Source organism: Dasypus novemcinctus, chromosome 2 (assembly GCF_030445035.2).
Source record: "Dasypus novemcinctus isolate mDasNov1 chromosome 2, mDasNov1.1.hap2, whole genome shotgun sequence".
NCBI classification, from domain to species: Eukaryota; Metazoa; Chordata; class Mammalia; order Cingulata; family Dasypodidae; genus Dasypus; species Dasypus novemcinctus.
Genome location: NC_080674.1, coordinates 76,218,543 through 76,238,735, shown reverse-complemented (window position 1 = coordinate 76,238,735; position 20,193 = coordinate 76,218,543). Strand labels below are relative to the sequence as shown.

The 20,193-nt window shown below is 35.4% G+C and overlaps 1 protein-coding gene across 2 annotated transcripts in view; it reads left to right on the top strand.

Annotated features, from left to right (window-relative positions):
• Positions 1-15,642, top strand: part of CERT1 (ceramide transporter 1) — a 149,638-nt gene extending 133,996 nt beyond the window's left edge. For both annotated transcript variants that reach the window (XM_004466536.4, XM_004466535.4), the window contains 6 exons: positions 2,747-2,879; positions 4,230-4,300; positions 6,634-6,762; positions 7,352-7,481; positions 8,942-9,078; positions 12,595-15,642. In XM_004466536.4, the coding sequence (XP_004466593.1) occupies positions 2,747-2,879; positions 4,230-4,300; positions 6,634-6,762; positions 7,352-7,481; positions 8,942-9,069 (591 nt within the window). In that variant the 3' untranslated portion in view covers positions 9,070-9,078; positions 12,595-15,642. The remainder of the gene's footprint in view (positions 1-2,746; positions 2,880-4,229; positions 4,301-6,633; positions 6,763-7,351; positions 7,482-8,941; positions 9,079-12,594) is intronic.
• The last annotated feature ends 4,551 nt before the right edge of the window (positions 15,643-20,193 follow it).

Here is a 20,193-nt window from a genome sequence, read left to right as displayed (position 1 = left end):
TTCTGTGGTTTCTGATGAGAAATCTGCACTAAGTTTTACTTGGTGTCCCTTGTATGTGATGGTTTGTTTCTCCCTTGCTGCTCTCAGAATTTTCTCTTTATCTTTGACATTTGTCATTCGCAATAGTATGTGTCTTGGAGTTGGTTTATTCAGATTTATGCTGATTGGAGTGTGCTGCGATTCCTGTGCCTCTCTCTTCTGTGTGGTGTCTAGCTGTCCCCTGGTGTCCTACACCCTAGAACTTTTTTGAAATTATTCTTGTTAAGAGAAACAATACTAGATGTTGGGATTTTCTCTCCTTTTGAATATGGAACAAATTAAGAAATAAGCCAGAGGAGACAGGCAAATGAGATATCAAAGTGTGAGCTATAATTTTGATAAGGTAATTGGAAAACATGGCTTAAGATCACCAGCCAAAAGGTCTTGCCCATATAGTACCCCAAAATAAAACATAATGTCTTTCTTTGGCTACTTGAACAATCACAGGCCTTGCCCACAGAAGCAGACCCACAAAGCAGACCAAAGCATATGCTCTCTGCAAAAGAAAGAAAGAGTTGAGTCAAGCCTGCTCAACTCTTCCTGACCTCACCATTCAGATAAGTCCCTATTCTTCCCCTAGGGAAGAGGAAGTGAGGAATGAAGAGAAGCCATGAGTGATACTTTAGATGAAGTCCCTCCTCTTGGAGCAATGAGTTGTAGAAATAACTGTTCCTACAGTCTGCAACAATAGGAAGGAAAATTGGGGCTGGATTATGGGGAGATAAAGTAATCCAATAAGGAGACTTGAGTCTGTTGTCTATAGTGGTAGGTTATCCACTGTGTGCAAAGTAGCATTTTTTTTCCTTATTTTATTATTTTTTTGTTTTAGCAAATTTAATTGTCTTTTTTTTATTAAAGATACATAGATCACACAAAATGTTACATTAATTAATATTCCCATATACCCCACTCCCACCCTCCACTCCTCCACCCCCACTCCTCCCACATCAACAACCTCTCTGATCATTGTGGCACATTCATTGCTTTTGGTGAGTACGTTTTGGAGCACTGCAACACTGCATGGATTACAGTTTACATTGTAGTTTACATTTTCTCCCAATCCATTTAGTGGATTATGGCAGGATATATAATGTCCTGCATCTGTCCCTACAGTATCATCCAGGACAACTCCAAGTCCCAAAAATGCCCCCATATCACACCTCTTCTTCCCTCTCCCAGCCCTCAGCAATTCCTGTGGCCATTGTTCCCACATCAATGATACAATTTCTTCTATTGCTACAGTCACAGTAATTCTGTAGTAGAATGCAGGTAAGTCCACTCCAATCCATATTTTATTTCTCCATCCTGTGGACCCTGGGATGGCGATGTCCACTGTACCTCTAAATCAAGAGGGGGCTTAGATCCGACATGGCTGATGGATGGGATTCTCCTGCTTGCAGTTGTAGACTCTCTCCATTCCCTGGTGTGGTGGTTGACTGTCCTCACCTCCCTGTTAGCTGACCTGAGGAAGTCCAACAACCAGAGAGTAGGTGTCGCAACTCTGCTGAGGCTCAGGACCCAGCTGGCACATGGACAGCCCAGAGATTCAGGTCTCCTGAGCGTTCACCAACCCCAGTGCCAACCACAGGTTTCAGTAAAAGTGACAGAAGAGGCATGTGTAGAGAGATCACATCTGAGTCCAACTCCATCACACTCAGGAACACAATTCCAAAGTAGGGCCCACTGGCAAGGCACTGAACTCCAGAGCCAACTGCCATGATCATAGAATCTGTGTGTCTCCATAGCCCTCAGGAGCATACCAGAACCTGGGCTGATAGGGAAGAAACTGGATATCAAGAAGATTAAAAAGGAAGTCAGACACAAAGTGATGAAAATCTACCTAGAACAGGTTAGTAACAGTAGAAAAGTTCAGCTGTTGGATGGCTCATAGAAAATTAACAGTAATGCCTTAATGGCTGTGTGAAGTAGGGAGGTATCAAGACTCTAGAATTTCCAGGTTGTGTGACTGGGAAAATGGTGGTCCCACTAATGTGAGTAAATTTGTAGGGGAGGGTAGTTTGGAGAGAGAGACTGCAAAACTGAAATTGTATGTGAAGATACCTAACAGTGTCTGGCACCATAGGAACTCCACAGAGCTGAGAGTTGGTTCTCCCCATGACAAGATGTTTATACATTTCTCAAAAGAACTTTATCACAGCTCTTTTAAGTAGCAAACCCTCTATAATTTTGAAATTTATTTTACTCAGCACTTTAGGCCCACAACCTCACTATTTAAATCAAGATAGATCTGTGTTTATAATCTTTTTGCTATTTTAACTTTCATTAATTCAACAGATAATTCAGTTCCTACTATGTTTCAGATAACTGTTTTAGATGCTGGGAATAATGTCGAATAAAACCGCCTAAAATCAGTATCCTTAAAGAGATTATGTTCTAACCAGTCTTTGAGTATGCTTAGTAAATAGTGCCTAATTTTAATTGGTAATGGTTATTTTTTAGACAACTCATAACAATTATCACATATGCATGTTTTTCATAGTTGAAGTGTACTTTGCATTTGTAATTTTAAATAATTTTGAGTTTCTGTTAATAAATTAGCATTTATTTTGATTGTCTTTTATTAGAATATGTTTCATAAATAGGCTTTCATAAATTAAATTCTTAAAGGCAGCTGATTTTAAAAGCATGCTTTCTAATTTTCACTTTAGAGGTTTTTCATTTATATTTTTTAATATATCCTCTTCAGGTATACAGAAGAGAAGTAGAAGAAAATGGGATTGTTCTGGATCCTTTGAAAGCTACCCATGCAGTAAAAGGTGTTACGGGACATGAGGTCTGCAATTACTTCTGGAATGTTGATGTTCGCAATGACTGGGAAAGTAAGCTACTGTTAATATATTTTGATCTAATTATTATTTTGTATTTAATATCAAGTTGAACCTTGACTTCTTCATCTTTTGGGTAGTTTACAAAGTCAATGTAGAAAGCATGTGGAAAATCATACAGGGAACAAATAATAATACTTTACATTTAAATAGAACTTTTCACTGTACAGATGCTCTCCATTAGATTATATCATTTAATGTGATAGCTCAGTAAAATGGCATGATAGGTATAATTGTTTCTCATTTTACATACCAGTAAATAAAATGAAGTTCAGCGAAGCCAAGTAATTTATCACAGGCTGTAGAACTGGTTAGTTGAAAAACCAGAACTAAAATAGAAAGTTTCAATATTATCTACCACTCTTTCCTTAGACTTTTTTTGTTTCCATCATAAATCCTAGATAGGTCCTGCTGTGGTTAATTTAGAGTTATTGTTCATTTATGTGTATGTTCCCTTTAGACAACAAATTTCATAAATACAGATATTTCTAAACATCATAAGATGTTTATCAGTAGCAGTTTGACATATTTTTTCACAGGTACACTTACCTAATCCTAGAGAGAACAGTTTATTCAGCTTCAATAAATTAGGGATTATAGGCAGTAGTCATAATGTTAGGAAACTATTTAAGCCTGAGTTAATATGGTAGTGGTTAAAATTGCTTTCTTGCTTTGGAAGATAGGTTCTGGGACAAAGAAAATGAGATTTCCTGGTGATCACCTCACAGATACCATCTATAGCCTTAATAATTCAGGGCTAACTACCTTCTATTTGGGATAAGAGTGGTTAGGTCAGGATCCTGTTCATTTTACCATAATGTCCATTTATAATCAACTTTTATTTTTAAAGATTTGTTTATTTATTTATTCCTCTCCCCATCCCCCCCACCCCACTTGTCTGTTCTCTCTGTCTATTTGCTGCATGCTCTTAATCCGCTTCTGTTGTTGTCAGCGGCACAGGAATCTGTGTTTCTTTTTGTTGCATCATCCTGTTGTCAGTTCTCCGTGTGTGCGGCACCATTCCTGGGCAGGCTGCACTTTCTTTTGCGCTGGGCGGCTCTCCTTACGGGATGCACTCCTTGCGCATGGGGCTCCCCTACACAGGGGACACCCCTGCATGGCAGGGCACTCCTTGTACGCATCAGCACTGTGCATGGGCCAGCTCCACACGGGTCAAGGAGGCCCGGGGTTTGAACCACGGACCTCCCATGTGGTGGACAGACACCCTAACCACTGGGCCAAGTCCGCAGCCTATAATCAACTTTTAACATAGGTGAAGTAGTCACATTCTGGGGAAAAAATGATATGTCTTTTTGGCTACTAATATTATTCTCTTCATTTCAGCAACTATAGAAAACTTTCATGTGGTGGAAACCTTAGCGGATAATGCAATCATCATTTATCAGACACACAAGGTAAAGATCTCTTCATCCAAAAAGGACTCCTAGTGTGGTCTAGCTCAGACACATAAACAGTTCTCTAAATTAAAGTTCAGCAGGAAATTAAGTGCCACAAAAAATCCAAAGAAATTCATGAATGTCATGTAGTTGAAAGGTATATTCAACTCATATAGAGCAGAAATATTTGCACACAAGAAGCTGTGTAAGAAATATAACCAGAAACGGTGTATTTGATAAAGATCGACAATGGGTTTGTCTTTATAAATGTCTAAAATACTGAAATCCATTTAAATATTTTGCTAGCATCTAGTCTTTATAGGTCACCAAATGATAATTATCAAATATGAGTGAATCATAGTTTTCTGTGACAATAATGACGAGTGGAATGGAAATCATATTATTCGCCTATGTTAAGATGAATAGATACATCAGTGTTCTGAGTGAATTATCCTGAAAGCAAGGGAAAACTGCTGAGCACGACTTTTGAGAGGTTGGTCATACACCAGAGCAGACAGAAACATTGTAATTTAAATCGGTTCCCTCCCTTTCACTTCATTTTTCCTGTGGGTTTCTACATATTTAAAATCATAGAATTGATAACTTTTCTCTTGCCTTGTTTTGTTCTGCTCTTTGGAAAATTGTCAAAGAATAAATTGTATAGAAAATAAAGGGTATAAATATTTTGGAGAGCCATCAAAAGCTATTTTTTTGTTAATTAAATATTATTCGATGTTCATTTTTTCCTTTTTAAAATGATTTTTTAAATTGATTTTAAATTGGGGTCTAATGTGAAATCTAAAATTTAGTAAATGTTAAAATGCCCAGTAATTTACAATGAAGATAAATGACCAAAAATTTAGATACGGAAGAATCTTATTATCTGAAGATAACTGATCCTAGAAAACATTTCTACTGAAGGAATTCCACTTGTAAATAGTACATGTGACAGAGAGGGTCATAGAGGTTTTATTTTTCTTGAAAAACAAATGTAAATCTATGAAGGTAATGTGTCTTATATGTAACAAAATTTAACTTACAGTTACAATTATTTGTCAATTCCTTGAATAAACAGATTGCCTCAGCATAATTTTTTTTTGCAGCAAAATCAACTCTGGTACATGGTCTTCCCTTTAAAAAATTTTTTTTTATGTTTAATTTATTTTTTCCCATATAACCCACTCCCCACCACATCATTTTTGTAAATTGTATTTTTTGAAGATATATAAATCACAAAAAAAAGTTACATTAAAAAATGTAAGAGGTTCCCGTATACTCCCCACCCCCCAACCCACTCCTCCCACACCAACAACCTCCCCCATCATTGTGGCACACTCATCGCACTCAGTGAACACATTTTGTGGCACTGCTGCACTACATCGATAATAGTTTACCCTACTGTAGTTCACACTCTCCCCCAGTACATTCAGTGGGTCCTTTTTAAATTTGACTTCTTTTATAGTATAGTCTTAAAGTGAACAGTTTGTCTCATGATAGTATTAAAGTCTTTCTCCCTCTTTACATTTCTTAGCATCATCATTGTGGGTTTACCTTAAATAGTTTAACTCAGCCAAATCTTCATTTATTATTGGCATTTTTGCAACACTTCTTTCATCAATTTCATGAAATGTTATATCTTTAAAAGATCAACCATTTCACTTTGCAAACTTTGCCTTGTATTGGTGCTGAGCTTTCAGCTATTTATTACATTCCACAATCAGGAAAGACACTGCATAATACAAACTGAGTATGTGTGTGTGTACCAGAAAATCCAAAGTAAAAGTAGCTTAAAGATGATAAAAGTTTTTATTTCATGTAAAAGTTGGTAGTCCCACTTATCAGAGACCAAGGCTCCATGTCTTTCCAATAGTATATGTTTTTCTTTGCATACCATAAAATTGAAAGATTCAATCTAACCTATTTGGAATTATTTCAGATGTGATTATAATATCAAAGGAACCAGACTTCTTTTCCCCAAAAATCTTTGCTTTTATAAGTCTCTGGACATGTCAAACAAAGGTTTAATATTGTACTCAAAAGCAGAATATTATTTGTTCAGGAGAGCAGGTGTAGCCCAGTGGATGAGCACCTCCATCGCATGTACAAGATCCTGGGTTCAATCCTTGGTACCTTTCTTGAAAAAAAAAAAAAAAGGAAGAGAATATTTGTTTAGATAATGTCAGGATTTAATCCTTTGGATATTCTCAGATGCTTTCCATTTAAAATTTGACAGATTTCATCTTCAACTAAGACAGTTATTGGTTTTACATTTGTTTCTCTCTTAGTTCCATGTTACATATGAATAAAGAAAATTAGTTCAGATTTTCAGAAGTTTTTTACTCCTTCTACAGCGAGTATGGCCTGCTTCTCAGCGAGATGTATTATATCTTTCTGCTATTCGAAAGATACCAGCCTTGACTGAAAATGACCCTGAAACTTGGATAGTTTGTAATTTTTCTGTGGATCACGATGGTGCTCCTGTAAGTACAATGTGTATACATGTATAATTGTAAAATGTAAAGCCAAATAGGCAATGCAAAGCAAAGACAGTAAATACCACATGCAGGTATTTGATTTGATAATGCTTCTTAGATTTTGTTTTCTTTGGATGGGCATCTTGGAACAGTAGCCTCTGTGTTGTCTAAGGGCAGTAGTTATGGCTGTGAACATCCCAGCAAGGCTCTTTTCCTTTCTTTTTGGTGATAGGTAAAACAGAGCAGAATGGGTAGTATATGCTGCTAGCAATTACTTGTTAAGGTGTTATCAGCTACGTGCAAAACCTCTGTGGTTTTTTTACCTCAGTTTACCTCCATATTTACAACTTCAGTGGAGGGGAAATCATTCCTGGTGTCATCTCACCTTCACATATGTTGTTTATTGGTGCTTATGTTTTTGTGTGAAATTGTGGGAATACTTATAGTTTGGGTTAATTTAGGTGGTATTAGATCAACAGAGATTACAAAACATTGGGTATTTACTATACTGGTTTCTTCTTTTTTTTATTTCATTGAGATATATTACCTACCATACTACTGGTTTCTTTTTACTTTTTGCCTTTTTTTTGGATAGCTGAACAATCGATGTGTCCGTGCCAAAATAAATATTGCAATGATATGTCAAACCTTGGTAAGCCCACCAGAGGGAAACCAGGATATTAGCAGGGACAACATTCTATGCAAGATTACGTATGTAGCTAATGGTATGTATGGTTTTGTTTGTTTTTGCTACTTTCATAATGTGGATGTTGTTGATTATGATCTACATGATGACTGACAATTCAGAAAATGCCTTCTTAGTACTTATCCCTTAGATTAGTAATTTGTAATTTGGAGAGATGCATATCAGGATTATTTGGGAAAGAAACTTTTTCAAAACACATATGCCTAAATTTCACCCCAGATCTACTATATCAGAATTTCTACTTATCCTCTTTGTTCTTTTACAATATTCTGATATTTTCTAATGAGTATTACTGCTTTTGGAATAATAAAATATGCTTTGTTTTTTATTAAAAAGAAGAACTTCTGAAGCTGGAGCTAGATAGATAAATATTACTTGCTCTGTAGATCACTTAACATATACCTGTTTTAAGAGCTATTTTATTAGATATTTGCTTAATACAATGTATTTATAAGTAGGAATATAAACAAAAGTGGGAGAGGAAATTAACAATTCTTTTTCTTCTTGTCAGGCTTTTTAGTTTTCTGAATCATTGCTATCCTAGTTCTTATTAAGTGCTAGTTGCATTTTTTTTTTTAAAGATTTATTTATTTATTTAATTCCCCTCCCCCAGTTGTCTGTTCTCTGTGTCTTTTTGCTGCGTCTTGTTTCTTTGTCCGCTTCTGTTGTCGTCAGCGGCACGGGAAGTGTGGGCAGCGCTATTCCTGGGCAGGCTGCACTTTCTTTCGCGCTGGGCGGCTCTCCTTACGGGGTGCACACATTGCGCGTGGGGCTCCCCTACGTGGGGGACACCCCTGTGTGGCAGGGCACTCCTTGCACGCATCAGCACTGCACATGGGCCAGCTCCACACGGGTCAAGGAGGCCCGGGGTTTGAACCCGGGGACCTCCCATGTGGTAGACGGACGCCCTAACCACTGGGCCAAAGTCCATTTCCCTAGTTGCATATTTATTTCACATGGGTTTGCTGATGGACAGCCTTTTTCATCCTTTGCTTTGGTCCCTTACTAACCCCATTTCCTACTTGCAGTAGTATTGTATTCTCACCAAATACTCAAAAAAAAAAAAAAAAAGAGGCTCTACTTAACTCTTCTTAATACAGTTCCAAACTGCTAGTATGGTTAAAGAAACAATATGCCTGAATAAGTTACAGAAGGCTATCTGATTATAGTAGAGGTTGATGAATAAATCTCTTCTAAATAGCCTAATATTCTATTATATTATATATGCATATAATTGAAGGAAACATGAGCATTTTAGAAATGAAATAAATGCTTTCTTACTTGCTATCAAATCACTTCTGATGATTAGTATTAAGAAATTAATGATCGAGACTAAAATCCTAAATGTTGCAACTTGAGTAATTTTTTAAAAGCAAAAGAACAAATTGAGCACTTCACACATATTTTATGAATTATATCCTTTTTTGTTTTTTTAAAGAAGTATATCTTAACAGGTCTTAATTTTCCTTTATCTTGTAGTGAACCCTGGAGGATGGGCACCAGCTTCAGTGTTAAGGGCAGTGGCAAAGCGAGAGTATCCCAAGTTTCTAAAACGTTTTACTTCTTACGTCCAAGACAAAACTGCAGGAAAACCTATTTTGTTCTAGTATTAACAGGTACTGGAAAATGTATTTTATCCTTTTCTTTTTTTTAACTTTATTTGACTAGTATGACTCTGCAGATACTAAAATTTAGTTAATTATTCAAAGTAGTTGTGTTTTCTGATATTCCCAGTTAGAATTGTAGCTTATAGTCTTTAAAACTTATTTTTCATTGTTTTTTTCTACTTATGAAGGACAATATCTGTTTATTTTTTAAAATTCCAACATTATAAATGATAGAAGTTCAGAATGCAAATTCCATATAATACTCCCTTCCCCAGGAACTACTGTTAAATTTGTTTTATGTTCTTTCACTTTTCTGTGTATGTATTGACATTTTTATCAAGTGTTTTTTTAAACTCAGATGTTTATTCTATAGTTAGTTTGGCAACTTGCCTTTTTCACTTAACAGTTTATATTGAATATCTTTCCATATAAAGATGAGATATATAAAACTATCTTATTATTTTAATATCTGTTACATGAATGTTGCAGGGTTTATTAACCAGTCCCGTCTTAATATCCAAGTTGGTTCCACATTTTGCTGTCAACAGGCTGCAATATACATGTTTGTGCAAAAAGCTGGCATTTTTTATTTCATTTTTAAAATATGTAATACATTAACATCATTTAGAAATCAAAAATGTGAAAAGGTAAAGAGTGAAAAATTATCCCTGTCTGCTATTCACCCAGTTTTCCCACTAAATAAGTGTATAACTACCATTACTAATTTCTCCTGTGTATTTCCAGAGGTTATTATTTTTATGACTGAACAAGCCAAAACAAATGTATTTCCCTCACACACATACTCCTTGTTAAAAAAAAAAAAGGTAGCATAACTATACATATTATGCTGCATCTTATTTTTTTCACATATTTATCTTGGTAGGCTTTCCATGATCAGAATAGAGCTCCTGCATTCATTTTTTATGACTGTATGGTATTCCAATGTATTTTAGTTTCCTAGCTGCTAAAACAAATACCATGCAATGAGCCGGCATAAACAACAGGAATTCATTGGCTCATGGTTTTGAGGCTAGGAGAATCCCAAAATTGAGGTGTCAGCAAGGCAGTGCTTTCTCTACAAAGACTGGTGTACTGGGACTAGTGATCCTTGGTTTTGGCTTTTCTGTCCCATGGCAGTGTACATGGCAATGTCATCTCCTTTCTCCTCTGGGTTCTGTTGTCTTCCAGCTTTGGACCTTCCCCTATGGCTTCTCTTTCTCTGTCCAATTTCCTTTGCTTTTAAATACTTCAGCCATAATGGATGCAGCCCTGCACTCATTGAGTTTGGACACACCTTATAACATCTACAAAGACCCTATTTAAATATGGTTCACACTCATAGGACCAGGGATTGGGACCTGAAGTTGCCTTTTGTGGGGGAAATGATTAAATCCCCTACACATTGTATGAATGAACATCATTTATTTAACCAGTCCTCTGTTAATGGCTATAATGCCTTTCTAATTTTTTGCTGTAACAGTGTTACATATGTCATTTTGTACTTTAAAGTTCCTATGTGGGATAAGTTACAAAATGTGGCAGTGCTCCTATTTTGTACATTTGTAATTTAGATTTTGCCTTCCATAGAGCTCTATTAATTTACCGTCTCACTGGCAATATATTGAAGTGCCTGAGTCCCTGCACCTTCTCATACAGTGTATCACAGAACTTCTGTGTTTTTCCCAATTTGAAAAATACTCTTTTAGTGTAATTTTAATGTGTATAATTCTGTTCTAAGAACTATCTCTTGGATGTGAACTCTTAAAATTTTAATAGATATTACCAAATTATGATACACAAGCAAGAATATGTGAACGTCCTCTCATTCTCATTTACATTGGATGTTAAATTGTTGGCTGAGAATTTATGTTCTTGAGTCCATTTCATTAGGTAAAAACAATATAATCAATAACTATATAATGACTGGTTTTTTAAATTAAGTCTCTTGTCTAATGCTGTTTATAATATGTTTTTCTTTAAAAATAAAACCTCAAACACTAACTTAACAGAGTAACACAAGGGTGTTGTATTGATGTCTCAGATTTTTAGCTTTTCCCAGGAAAAAGATTACTTGAAAATGTTAAACAGGTTCCAATCTTATCTGAACGGTTGGTGTTTTAGAATATAGCTTGACCTTTCAGAGATTCTGACTCTTCAAACATAAACATGCCTATTTAAAGAATATCCTATAATTTGGAATATTATGGGTTAGATCCAGGCACATTACTTCTTATTGATTCTGTCATTATGCCATATTTTATCAACTAAACCAAGAAACCTGATGCTATGATGACAGCCATAGAGTTGTCACCTTACTGAGCTCTGTGTCTTTTCCCAGGGCCTTAAGATTTCTAAAGAAAACCTACATATCTGCTTTCTCTTTTCATCACCTCCACCCTCAGGCTTGCTCTTAAAGGAACCTCAAACTGTTTACTGCTTTATGATTACTTCCTTACCAGAGAGGCTCAGAGATTCATCTAAGCAGGGTAGAAAATATGACACAAACCAGAGTGTAATTATACATATAACATGCTCTCGACAATGTTTGAGAAGATTAATTTTTTAAACATTTAAAAGAAACATGTTAACATATTAATAGTTTTTGCCTCGAGGCTGTTGGATTTTGGATATTTCCTTCATTTATTTGGGGGTGTGTGTGTGTATGTGTTTGTGTTTCTTTTGTCTATCTAGGAAGGAAGGGGTTGAAGTCCTTACAAAAATAGTCTCAGGGGAAAGAGGTTAGCATTATTTCTCTGTGTGTAAAGATATAACTGAAGAGAGTCACTGGCCAAAACTCTACACTGGCCTTTGAGTCCAGGTTAGCTTCTTTCCAACAAAGAATCAAAGTCAAACCCTAAAATGTGGTGAAAATCTTTGTATACCTAGGATAATAGTTGCCTCACAATAATTATAGTAGATATATGTATGAAGTGGATCCTAGCATTGAAACTGTAGGACTACTAACATTCTTAATTTTGGTAATAGAGAAATAGTGACGTTCAGTAGTGTGTATCCATCTTTGGAAACATTCTTTAAAGACTTAATGATATATAACAATCTTAATCAGAACTCTTAAACTCATTTGATAAGTCCTGAGCAAGTTTGTTTCTTAAGATAAAGCAGAACTTTCTCCCATAGTTTACATATATTTTAAAACTTAATAAATGATACTGTATGGCATAATTTTGTTTAGAGCTGAAGAAAAGAAATGCCAGTTTGTGTGGCACAAATCCAGAGACCTCTGGTAGCTTCCATCTTTGCTAGTATATTCCCCTTTTTTTAATGTGTTCTAGCTTTCAAAAAAATTTTTAAACTACTGATCCCTTGCTGATAGGAAAGTTCTCATATTCATAAGGTTAATAATTTCATATTAATAAAGGCAAAAATCCTTAAAATATAAATTTTAATAGGGATTTTCTGTATTCCATAAGTTTAGTATGTAGAAGGAATCTCTTCTGGTAGTCTTGCAGCTGTTGGTAATAATATATTGCTGAGTTTAATATTTGTCATTTTCTTTTTTTGCAGTGACTGAAGGCAAGGCTATGTGATATTCCATGTTGGAGAAAAAAAACATATTTGAATGCTCTGAGCTGGAATGTAGGATCTATAGTCTTGTCTGTGGTCCAAGACCTTGGTCTTGTGTACAAAAAATGAAGAAATATTACAATAGCAAAGCTGAACATTAACACTAGCTGTCTCCTGCTGGCTCTCGTCACTCAGCATAACTATAAATACATGTAAAATTACATGTATATGGCTATATATTTTTATTTGCTTGTTCCCAGAAGAGAAAAAAGTCAACCTTGAATCACATCTAGGAATTGATGCTTTAATTTTTGGAAACTTTTTCAGAATTTTTAATTTACTATGGTCTGGCCTAAGATCCTCCATTGTATCAGGTTTTGTGCACAAAAGAAAAGCACAACAGTTGAATGCACATGGGGCATGTGCTTTCTGTGCACCAAATATCTTGATGAGGTTCTTTTTGCAGGCCTACAGTCAGATTTGTGTCCAGAATTTTATGACTTTTTTGCTTTGTATAATCATAGAATTCATTGCTGCTGATTTCTATAATGATTCATTTGTCATGTAAAATGTCTCTTAATAACTGAGGGCTGTCAATAACCAGTGATTTTGCCTTTTCTATAGTCTTACTCTCATGAAGAACCTTGGTTCTGATGGAGAAAGTGTGAAAAGCTTTATTTTTTCCCCCAGATATCTTTATATTTCTATTGTATTTTTCAGTTGTGTACTGTGAATTACAGATTTTTTTCAGTTTGTTACAAACACAGTTTGTAATTCTGCCTGCCTCCAAACAGAAACGTATGTATACATCTGGTGGATATAGACTACTTTCTGGTAAAATGATCAAGATAAAATGAGCTCATGTTTTCCTGAAATTTATAAGAGAATATATGATTGTTACTTGTTAAAGCAAATCAGACTATTTGAGTTTGGTATTTGATTCAATATTTCTAGTGTTCAGTAACAGGTATGTCAGTTATTCCAGTTTTGGTCCTTTAAAAGATGGCCTTATAAGATAAATATAGAATATGTGAGCAATACTCTTATTTGTATTTTGATCAGACTCTTGAGCAGTGCAGTAAAGGATTCTGCTTGATTCAAACTGAAATGCTTCCCTTAGTTGCTGTCAGAACTTAAGTGTAAAGTACCTTTTTAAATTTTAGGTATCTTTGAAAAACCTTGAAGCCTGGAGTTGAGGCAAAGAATGGTACTCATTGAAGTAGAAATGACTGCCCACTTCAAAATTTTCATCGTGTTTATACACAAATTGTTTATATATATCAGATACATTTTGTAGATGCTTTGCTGATTTGTTCATCTCTGTAAAAACACAAATATCCAGACCCATTTTATAAAAGAAAAGAGTTATGTCATATGGAACATGTCCTGTATATATTTCACACATGGTAATGGATTCTTAATGCTAAATGCAAGGTGATAATTTAATGATGGGATTAGTCTGATCACTTAATATGCACAATCCTGGATGTGAATTACTTGCATCAGATATAGCGGTATTTATTAATTCTGTACAGAGAGAAATACATATAAAACATATGCTTACATTATATGCACGCAGATTTCATGCTCCATAAATCTTTTCTATTTTTTAATTTACCCTTCTCTATATGATGTGCATGAACTATGCCTTACTACAGAAAAATCCTGTTCATAATTTGACTCTGTGGAAAAGTGCCTATATGGTGATAATACTAGTAAGGCAAATAAGACAAATTATCCTATCAGTTTACCACATCAACAGTTAAAATTTTATATTGTGATGTTTAAAAAAGAAAAGTTTATACCTCAAATATGTATTTTATTTTACAGTCAGCCTGGGATTGAGATGGGAGTATGGGAGGGTTGGGGAGGGAAGGTTTACTCATCATAGTCACTGATACGAAGCTTCAAAATAATTCTTTATGCCCACTCTAAGTGTTTTTCTGTTTGCCATTTCTAGTAACTATCATGAAAACAGACAAGTTTCATAATTAAATTGGATAGCTTTATTTTACAAAGGTATGGAGAGTTTACAAAGCAGTATCTAAATCTAATTATTAGTTGCATTTGCACTAAATGTGATAATGTACTTTTGCAATTTATTCTGTAAATAAAATGATTACACTAAAAATATTTGTATTAAAAAAAGAAAAGGAAAAGATGTGTTTTACCTTTAGATGACTGCACTTCACTAGGGTTAATCCTGCTCAGTCAGATTTAGAAGTGAGTTGGAAAGTGGGAAGAGTTCAGAAGAGGTCAGAATTTGAAGAAGCACTGGCCTTTTAGATAATATTCAGAGCCTCTGGAATTTTTTTCACAGTTTTTTTCATAATTCCTAAATACTGAATATCCATGATGTTTTCTCTTCTACAGATTATTTCTTACGTCTTTCTCCAAGCAAAAACATTTCTCCCTTTACCTTTTGTGCTGTGATAGAAACTTGAAAAATCTTGTTGATGAAGGGGTTTTGTCCCCGAGTACCCAATAGATAGACATGATGAGAGCACAGTGTTTCACTTGTGTTCTTGGATTTGAGGTAGAGGACGATTGTTGCAACACTTTGAGATTACCGCAAGGGCAGCTAGATCAAGGAGGGGCCTGTCTGTAGGGGAAGTAGAAGAATGCAAAATAAGGAAAAGAAGGAATGCATTTTCCATTTTTTTCAGTTCCATCTAATTTTTACACCTATACAACAACATCAGTATCAATTGCTACTGAGAACATTTTAGTTGGACTGAGCTGGTTCTCTTGTGAAATTGTGCTGGTTATCTTTATGCTTATAAGTTGTCTGGGTAAACACTTCTCACCAGTATTTAGTCCAAGTTGTACAGACGATGTATTTGGATTATTGTCATTGTTCAGCTCCAGATTCAAAAACATAATCATTTTAAAGTACCTTGGGAGTGTGTAGAGTGTAACTATTCTATAATAGCTTTATGATCCTGATGATGTTTTTAAAAAGTAATAAAGTTGGATCTTCCATGTTGCAATCACAAAATTAAAACCAGTATTTAAAAGTGGAAAAAGTATTAAAATATTATGGACAAATGTGCTTGCTTGATTGTTTTCCTTAATTCCAAGGTGTTGCCCTACCTACTTCTCTGAATAGTTAAGAAGAAGAAATACGCCAATTCAGTATTCCTCAAACTATAGGTTGCATCCCAATTAGGGGCCAAGGAAACTATTAATGAATTACAGTCTAAATTTATTTAACAAAATAGGATAGAGTGAAATATATCAGAACAGCATGTAGTAAATTATTTTGTGAATCTTTTGTCATATGTTAGCATTTGTATAATTATATAGGTGGATTATAGCATAAAGTGAAATTTTTAACTGTGGGTGTCATGGTCCTAAGTTTTTTAAAAAATTGTTAGGAAGTTAAGCCATACATACAGTTGGGTATTTCTACCCTGAACACACAGTGCCAATGAATCATACACATTTTATCATTTAATACATAAATAAATAATCTCATTTACTTAAGCAATACAGTAAGATCCACTTGGTGTCCTACTCAGTAAATCTATGCCCTAGAACAAGCATGAGATGGGAAGTGTAGATTTGCAGTCCACTCGGTCTGTGGGTTTCTTCATGGTTATGATGAAAGGCACTGAGCATTCTTCTCTCCTTGTATTCAAAGATACATACTGTCCAAACACTATGGCTTCTAAACTAGCCTACAGTTTTATCTGGTGGAATATTGGAAGGAAAATCTGGCTGTTGTATTGGAATTTATGGACAGAAAAATGGTATGTAGTCCTTGTGGCAACTCCTAAAGGGTTATTCAAGAGCATTTTTAACTATCTTTGCCTTAGGCTTACCTTTGGAATAACCTGCAAGTAAATTGTAGTCCTAGTTAGATATTTTGAATTGGGTTGCTTTTATGGCCTCATCCAGATTTTCAGTGTTTGAACTCGTTTGAACTTGATCACAACATTTGCATTGTCTACTTGTTAAAACAAATTTTCCATGAACTCTGAATACTTTAGTCTTCCACAAATATAAACTACTTTATTTGGCTTCATTACTCTCTTTTCTCAGAATTCTTTGAGTTTAGTACTAAAATAAGCCTTAAGGTCTTTGAAGTTACTAAAAGATGCCCAACCAGGAATCATTCTTATCCAGGCTTTAGGATTGTTAAGATGCTGAATGAGGATGACTCATTAAGAGTCAGTGTCAGGCACTATACATGGTTGCTAGCTAACCTACCTAACTCCCCCTTACAACAACCTTGTGAGGTCTTAGTTGTGGTTGGTGTTCCACCTGTTTCCAGGTGAGAAAACAGGCCAGATGCCCAGGGCCTACTGAAAGATTTTAAAATCTGTTTTCTTTCCATTAAACTCTGCTACTTTTAATACCATATGTATTTAATATCTGGAATAATACAGTGCTTGTCAGAGTAGAAAGAGCTGACATGCTTTAAGACTACCACTTTTGAGATACGGGTCTTTTTTACTCAACTTTATTAAAAAATTACAGATTTCTCCAAGTGTACAATCAGTGGTATTTGCTATACTCACATAGTTGTGCATTCATCACTTCAATCATTATTACAGCATTTTCATTATTTCAATAATAAAAAAAACAATTTCTCACCTCTCAATCTCTCTATACTTCCTCTCACTGTGCATAACTGCTATTTCTGGCTATTCAAAGTATATAACCAATGGCTTTTAGTATAATACAATGTTGTGCATTCATTATCTTAAAAATTCTAGAACAATTTCATTACTCCAAAAAGACAGACTCCAAACCTTAGCATTCCTTCCTCAGACCTACATAACAACTGATCTTTCATCTTTATGAATTGATTTATACTTACAATTTTTATAAATGGAATCATACAATATGTAGTACTCAATGTGATCTTCACTTAGTATAATGTTTTTTGTCTGATATTAACATTGTGTAAATATTATATTTGTTCAGCATCAAGGAAAAATGGTCATATATACAATTCTACCCATATTCATATTTCACATAATATATTTAGTTTATAATAGATCAGTCATACAGCATTTGTCCTTTGTGTCTGGTTTGCTTCACTCAGCATAATGTCCTCTAGGTTCATCCATGTTGTCTTATGTTTCACAGCTTCATTTCTTCTTACTGCTGCATAATATTCCATCGTGTGTCTACTCCACAATTTGTTTATTCATTTATCAGTTGATGGACACCTGGGTTGTTTCCAGCTTTTGGCTATTGTGAATAATGCTTCTATGAACATCAGTGTACAGTTATCTATCCATGTCACTGCTCTCAGTTCTTTTGGGTATATACCTAGCAATGGTATTGCCTGGTCCCATGGCAAGTCTATATTCAACTTCATTCAAAACTGCCAAACAGTCCTCCACAGTTCCTGGGCCATTCTACCTTCCCAAAAACAGTGACTAAGCTTCCCTATCTCTTCACATCCTCTCCAACATTTACAGTTTTCAGACTTTTTAATAGCACCCAGTCTAATAGGTGTGCAGTGATAATCTCATTGTAGTTTTGATTTGCATTTCCCTAATTGCTAGGGATGTTGAACATTTTTTCATGTGTTTCTATGCCATTTATATTTTTTCTTTGGACAGTTGTCTTCTCAAGTCTTTTGCCCATTTTTTAACCAGATACTTTGTCTTTTTATTGTTGAACTGTATGATCTCTTTATTTTCTTTTTTTAAGATTTACTTATTTATTTTTCCCCTTCCCCTCCCCTCGCCCTGCTGTTTTTGCTGTCTGTATTCACTTGCTGTGTGATCATCTGTATCTTTTTCTCTTTTTGTCTTCTCATTTTTTCTCCTCTAGGGTTTATTGGGATTCAATCTTGGGGACCTCTGATGTAGAGAGAGGTTCCCTGCCAGCTGTGCCACCTCAGTTCCTGTTCTCTGCTGTGCTTTACCTTGACTCTCCCCGGCATCTCTCTTTTGTTGCATCATCATCTTAACTGCATGACTCACTTGACAGGCACTGGCTTGCCGCGCAGGCACTTGTGTAGGCACTCGGCTCACTGCACAGGCACTCAGCTCACCACGTGGACACTTGGTTCACCACAGGGGCACTGGCTCACTGCACAGGCATGCTTTCACTTTCTTTTTCACCAGGAGGCCCCAGGGCTCGAACCCAGATCCTCCCGTATGGTAGGCGGAAGCCCTATCACTTGAGCCACATCCGCTTCCCTGTATGATCTCTTTATATATCATGGATATTAAACCTTTATTGGATATGTGATTGCCAAATATTTTCTCCCATTGAGCCTTTTTGACAGAGTCCTTTGAGGTACAAAAGTGTTGAATTATGAGGAGGTCCCATTTGTCTATTTTTTCTTTGGTTGTTCGTGCTTTGGGCATAAGGTTTAAGAAACTACCGCCTACCCCAAGATCTTGAAGATGTTTTCCTACATTTTCTTCTAGGAGTTTTATGGTTTTTATATTTAAGTCCTTGATCCATTTCGAGTTAATTTTTGTATAACATGTGCAATAGGGTTCCTCTTTCCTTTGGATATGGCTATCCAGTTCTCCCAGCACCATTTGTTGAATAGACTGTTCTGGCCCAGCTGAGTAGGCTTAACAGCCTTGTCAAAAATTGCTTGGCTGTACATGTGAGGGTCAATTTCTGAGTTGTCAGTTTGGTTCCATTGGTCAATCTGTCCTTATACCAGTACCATGCTGGTTTTACCACTGTAGATAAGTAATATACTTTAAAGTCCGGAAGTGAGAGTCCTCCAACATTGTTCTTTTTTAAGACATATTTTGCTATCCAAATAAATTTGATTTTTGACTTTGATTTCTGCAAAGAAGGCTGTTGGGATTTTTATTGGGATTGTGTTGAATCTGTAAATCAGCTTTGGTAGAATTGACATCTTAATGATATTTAGTCTTCCAATCCATTGAAGGAATATCCTTCAATTTATTTAAATCTTCTTCATTTTCTTTTAGCAATGTTTTGTAGTTTTCTGAATATAGGTCCTTTATGTCCTTGGTTAAGTTTTTACCCAAATATTTGATTGTTCTAGTCACTATTATAAGTGGAATTTCTTTTCTCATTTTCTCCTCAGCTTGCACATCAGTAGTATATAGAAATGCTATTGATTTTTGTGTATTAACTTTGTATTCCACCACTTTGCTGAACTCGTTTATTCTAGTAGCTAGTAGAAAATCCTGGATTTTTCAGAATTTTCTAGATAAAGGATCATGTCATCAGCGAACAGTGAAAGTTTTACTTCTGCCTCTCCTATTTGGGTACCTTTTGTTTCTTTGTGTAGCCTAATTGCTCGAGCTAGAACTACTAGCACAATATTGAATAATGTGACAGTGGGCATCCTTTTCTTGTTCCTGATCTCAGCGGGAAAACTTTCAGTCTTTCACAATTGAGTACAGCACTAGCTGTATGTTTTTCATAAATGCCCTTTGCCATATTGAGAAAGCTTCCTTCTACTCCTATCTTTTGGAGTGTTTTTATCAAGAAAGGGTTAAATGCCTTTTCTGCATCAATTGAGAGGATCATGTGTTTTTTTTTCTTCAGTTTATCAATGTTGTTTATTACACTAATTGATTTTCTTGTGTTAAACCACCCTTGCATACCAGAGATAAAACCCACTTGATCATGATACAT